Source organism: Trifolium pratense, linkage group LG5 (assembly GCF_020283565.1).
Source record: "Trifolium pratense cultivar HEN17-A07 linkage group LG5, ARS_RC_1.1, whole genome shotgun sequence".
In the NCBI taxonomy this organism is placed as follows: domain Eukaryota; kingdom Viridiplantae; phylum Streptophyta; class Magnoliopsida; order Fabales; family Fabaceae; genus Trifolium; species Trifolium pratense.
In genome coordinates, this window is record NC_060063.1 from 7,676,143 (window position 1) to 7,681,183 (window position 5,041).

The window sequence follows — 5,041 nt, forward strand, 5'->3', positions numbered from 1 at the left end:
GTGGAAGACTAATTACGTGTTTAATAATAATTCTTCTTTCATGTTAATTCATACGGTGGTCAAGATTAGTATTAAGTACTGGTTGCAAAGAAAGTAAAGTTGGAATCCTTTAAGCTGATTTTTTTTCTTACATAATAAATTATATAAATTCAACAAAATAAAACCAAATTAACTTGATTTGAATTTTATAAGTTTGCACAATTGAAATAAAAGGTGAATGCATTGTTTAAAATTGATGGAGTATGGTAGGCATCACAAAAAGTTCATAATTTAAAGGGTAAATGCCCGAATTTTAATAAAAAACTTCTTTATTAAATCATTAACATGTGCTCTTACAATATATATTAGCATTTTTCAACTTATTTTTCTCTTTACTCTGCCCTTTGGATATGCTTATTATCTTTACAAATATAACAAATAAATTAAACAATTTGCCACTTTTTTTCGGCAATTAAATTTTCCATATACACAACTGGAAAATAATTCTAGGTTATAAATAATCAATGAAAAAAATCAACAAAATAAATTACTAATTAACTTGAGTCTTTTTTGTATCTTGTTGAAATTGAAGCACTAAAAACCTTCAAGCAAAGTGGAACCCATTGAAGTTCAAGTCATTGAAGAAATCAATATCCCCTTCTCCATATTTAGTGGAAGAAGAATTATGATCATCACTACACTCAAAGTATGTTTGAATGTCATCAGGAAATGTGTATGACTTTTGTGGTGTTGTGGACAAATCATCAGCAGCAGCAGTACTACTTGTCATTTCCATCATCTCCCTAAACTTTGAAGATTGAAGCAAAAGACCTAATGCTGACGTGGCGCCGCCACTTGGACGAGGCTGTGTTATTGTTGTTATTGCTTCTTTTTCTTCAGTTCCAAATGACTCGTTTTGAGTGTGAAACAAGTTAAGTCTTTGTTCTTCATTTGTGTCACAGATTGTTGGATTAGAATTATGAATAAGTTTGGTGTTATTTTCGTTGTTATTGTTATGATGATTAGGTTTAAGCCACTTAATATAACGGCTAAGGTCAAAATTGGTAACAGCATTGAGTCCACGATATTCAATAGCTGCCATATCGTATGCGGTGGCTGCTTCTTCTTGTGTAGCTACAAAATTATGCATTGACATATGTGAAACAGACGATTGAATTATTAATATAGAACGGAGAGTATATATATTAATGATTGGCAGTAAAATTAATGTAACTAACCATATGTTCCAAGATAAAGATATTTGTTGCCAAATACCCTGCCAATACGAGCCTCCCACCTTCCATTGTGATGGTGTCTAACCATAGAAAACCAAAGTCATCAAACTTGAAGTCATATAATAATATGATTTGTGATAAAAAAAAATTGTAGGAAAAATAAGATGTTTACATTTAATTAGTAACTTATATATTTCGAATAAGATTATCTTTAATCGAAATTTCTAAAAATTGTAAATTAAATAATAAGACAGAATAAAAATAGTACCTTGCTACACCTCGGTATTTAGAAACTCCTCGAGAAAAACCGCTACTTTTCCTGCGATATTTTTATTTTCAAAATATCTGAATATTAATTTTTGTGAAACTTAATAATTATAAAAAAAAAAAAGCATAAAGAAGCCAATGTACCTCCTTAGCGATCCAATATACTCCTCCCTTGACTGATCCTCCATTTCTCTCAATTGATTCTGGTAGGTACATAACTACAATTGGGAGATAAAATTGTTGTTTATATTTTCTTTATAAAAAATTTGAATACACTTTAAAAATCATATATTTTATTAAAAAAAATCTTTAAAATATGAAAATTGTTAACAAATTTTATTGTTTAAAGAATTAAAAAAGATAAATTTTGGATAAAAGAATAAGTACAATATTTATCAAAATATATTATTAAGAAATAAATGTTAACCATTTATACACATGCATTCAATCAAATATTGATATATGCGGAGATGCTTTGAGAATGCCTATAAATGACATTATGGTGTTTTTTTTTTTTTTTAATGTGTATGTAAAATAAATTTACATGTATAGCAATTAATTAATCTACAAGCCCTACAGGCGTTCCACCTTCTGCCACCACTACAACCAATTCTCCCTCACAATCCAAACCAGTCTATCACAATGTAGTTTGGGCGAAGGTGGTGCGCAGCACTTCGTCTCTACGTCACCACCTTTTAACCCCAAACGGATATAGGGCTTTAACCGCTGGCTTCCCCGTGGTTTTAGCCGTTAAGACCAGCGCCGCCGGCGGTGGTTCTATAGCAAAGAAGACGAGTTTTGGTTCGTTTTCCTACCAATGGTTCAGTTCCGGATTCGTGTGTTGCTTCTGGGTGAGTCTAAAAATCCCTATGGCTCTGTTTCAAATATGGTTATTGTGGCTCATGGATGAATTTGCTTGTTGTTGTTCATCGCAAGGAATTGTGTACTCTTCCTCTGATCTCTAGCTAAATGTTTTAGAGCTGTTGAGATTTGCATGTTTAGATGTTTTGGGTTCGCCTCCAATGCATCATGATGTTGAACTGATTGTGATATCCTTGTCACTCTTTCGGTTTGACGCGGGATTGTTTGGCTTGAAAGAATCTTGAATGCTTGTTGGAAGGAGCTGTTGGTACGTGAATTGATCCATGTTGACGGTAGGTTCATTCACCAATTCTGAAACAATGGTTGGTTATTGGTGATAGTTTGTTAGGATTGATTAGGTTGATTTCATTTCTGTCAATTTATCTAGCTATTTGTATCATATGTTTGAATTGACACGCACTTTTGTGAGGTTTTATTGGGTCAGATTTATGTCACCCAGTTTATATTTCTCTTGTATTTTTTTTTCTTATTATGAGAATATGATAGACGATGAGAGGCATGTCCACGTAGTAATAATTAATCTCCATAAAAATAATTGCCAAAATAATTACCGGGAAGTTAAGAATGGTATCTGGACCCCAATATTTCAATGCAGCTAGATCATAAGCATGTGCTGCCGCCTCTTCATCATCATAAGCCCCTGAAACATAGTTAATTAGTTAGTCCAGTGGTGTTGGCTTGGGTCATTGGAGTATACTCCTCTCAAGGTCTCGGATTCGATTTCAACGATGCCAATTTTAGAGAGGGGAAAAACCCTGGCTTTAAATGAGTCCCCGTAAGTGGGCGGTGAGATTGATTCCCTTGGATTAGTCGGTTCTAAACCCGAATACTAAATTTTCAAAAAAAAAATAATGAAAAGATATCAAATTATATTTTTTTTTTATAAAGAAAAAGCCAATTATATTTACGTACCAAGGTAGACTGATGTAATCATCCGTGAGATGAATCAATATGCCACAAAGAAAAAAGAAGCACGTATATTAGATATAATTTCATCAAGATATATATAATCTATAGTTTGCAATCGAGAAAAGACATAAACCTTGTCGTCCTTTCTTGTTTTGGGATTCATTCCAACAATTTTTGTCCCACAAATGAGCTTCATATCGACCTGTCCATCTGTGCCTGATTAATCAAACTCCCTATTTTAGTAGGGATATAAATTTTTTCCTATTTTTTTTTTTAATGGCAAATAAATAATTATATAAAAAAATGGCTAGAATAACCAAAAAAGTACATGCGTTTTTTTTTTTTACTTCATGCAGCCATGTAGTTCGATTAAATCTTCTTTCAATATATAACATCCGATCATGATTTGACAACTAAATATGTCCTGACTGCATTATTGCATGTAATTTTAACCGCATGCAATCCAGATCCCGAAAAGTTGCATGAAAGATACATATAATGAAAAGAAAGGGGTGTGTGTGACTATCACTAACCTAGTGACTCCTCTGTATATTGAGCTGCGTTGAATTGGGGAATCTCTAGGGACACTTCTCCTTGTTCTTTTCACTTTGGTATTATTAACACTGCTATTTGCATTATTGTTTTTCTGAGTTTGTTGTTTTGATAGTTTTGCCATGGAAAACAAATGTTGCACCTAATTAGCAAAAAGATGAATGGTGCAAAAAAATAAAATAAAGAACTTTAAGAAGATATATTAACTAAATTATACGTATATGTCTTAGTCATGGAATGAATGAAGATTGTAATTTAAAGGGATAGAATTAAGAATGAGGTTAGAAAAGATTGTGCTGGCAATTACATTACATTCCATATAACCAGCCGGCTAACAAATGGTTGTTTCTGGCCGTCTGTGATATTAAAACCGGCTCTCATGTTAATTATGTTTTTTTTGTATGATCTGGATATCTTTGCACGCAGCTGTAGAGACTAATCTTTTGAACTGGGTAGGACCACAAAGGGTGACAAAGTTTTCTCTCAAGAAAGTTTAACTCAGGACCTCTAGTTAAGCCGGAAGAGATTCCATATCATCTCATCCAAGTGCTCTTGGGAGTTTTTTTTTTCTTTTTCTTTTCTTTATTTGTATTTTACTCAAAATTTTGTGTAATTTGGCTTTCAACCGGTTTGGGAATCTGATTGATGTATATGCAACTCTTAATATATAACTTCATTCATCTTTTCCTTTGTTTTGTTGCCTAAAACAATTATATCTAATTTACCCTTTTTGTCATTTGTTTCCCCTATTTTATAATGGGATAAAGTTAGATGTGTTTTAAGTTGCGGTCGTGGATGTTGTTGCAGTTGTTGCGGTTGTGGTTACTACGATGCACATTCCAGCTGTTGCAGAGTGAAATAACTTTAAATTTTCACAAAATATATAAACTGGCCGTCACCATGATGTTATTGTGGATGTGTTTCTCTCATTGATACTGATACTATACCATGCAATACTTCTCCACTGCTACTGTATTACATTTGGTATGATATTTTTCTCGCCGATATTGCATCATACCAACCATTTAAGTTGGGTACTTTTATCGACAATATTGTACCATGATCTCTATGTACGCATGAGCATATATATTTTCAGGGTCGGCCTAGAGTAGGTGCAGTCAATTCTATGGAGTTGGTGTTGGGAATTAAGAGGTAGACTTTTAAAACTCTTTTAAAGTCAATCTATAGAGTGAAAAAACCCTTTGCCCATATCGCTT

The 5,041-nt window shown here is 32.9% G+C and overlaps 1 protein-coding gene across 1 annotated transcript; it reads right to left on the reverse strand.

Moving 5' to 3' along the window:
• Positions 1 to 403: 403 nt before the first annotated feature.
• LOC123885328 (AP2-like ethylene-responsive transcription factor At1g16060) lies at positions 404 to 3,948 on the reverse strand. Its single transcript, XM_045934604.1, has 8 exons — positions 3,806 to 3,948; positions 3,406 to 3,488; positions 3,276 to 3,284; positions 2,915 to 3,003; positions 1,626 to 1,699; positions 1,483 to 1,533; positions 1,218 to 1,294; positions 404 to 1,113 (listed from the first exon to the last, which is right to left on the reverse strand). Exons 1-8 carry the CDS (start codon positions 3,946 to 3,948, stop codon positions 584 to 586), a joined length of 1,056 nt encoding a protein of 351 aa, XP_045790560.1. The 3' UTR covers positions 404 to 583.
• Positions 3,949 to 5,041: the final 1,093 nt, after the last annotated feature.

Excerpts from the sequence above, each read along its gene's own strand:
- LOC123885328 (XM_045934604.1), bottom strand. The coding sequence starts at position 3,948 with ATGGCAAAACTATCAAAACAACAAACTCAGAAAAACAATAATGCAAAT. Across the intron at positions 3,489-3,805 it reads ATATACAGAGGAGTCACTAG|GCACAGATGGACAGGTCGAT; the intron begins GTTAGTGATAGT and ends TTGATTAATCAG. Across the intron at positions 1,534-1,625 it reads TATATTGGATCGCTAAGGAG|GAAAAGTAGCGGTTTTTCTC; the intron begins GTACATTGGCTT and ends AAAATATCGCAG.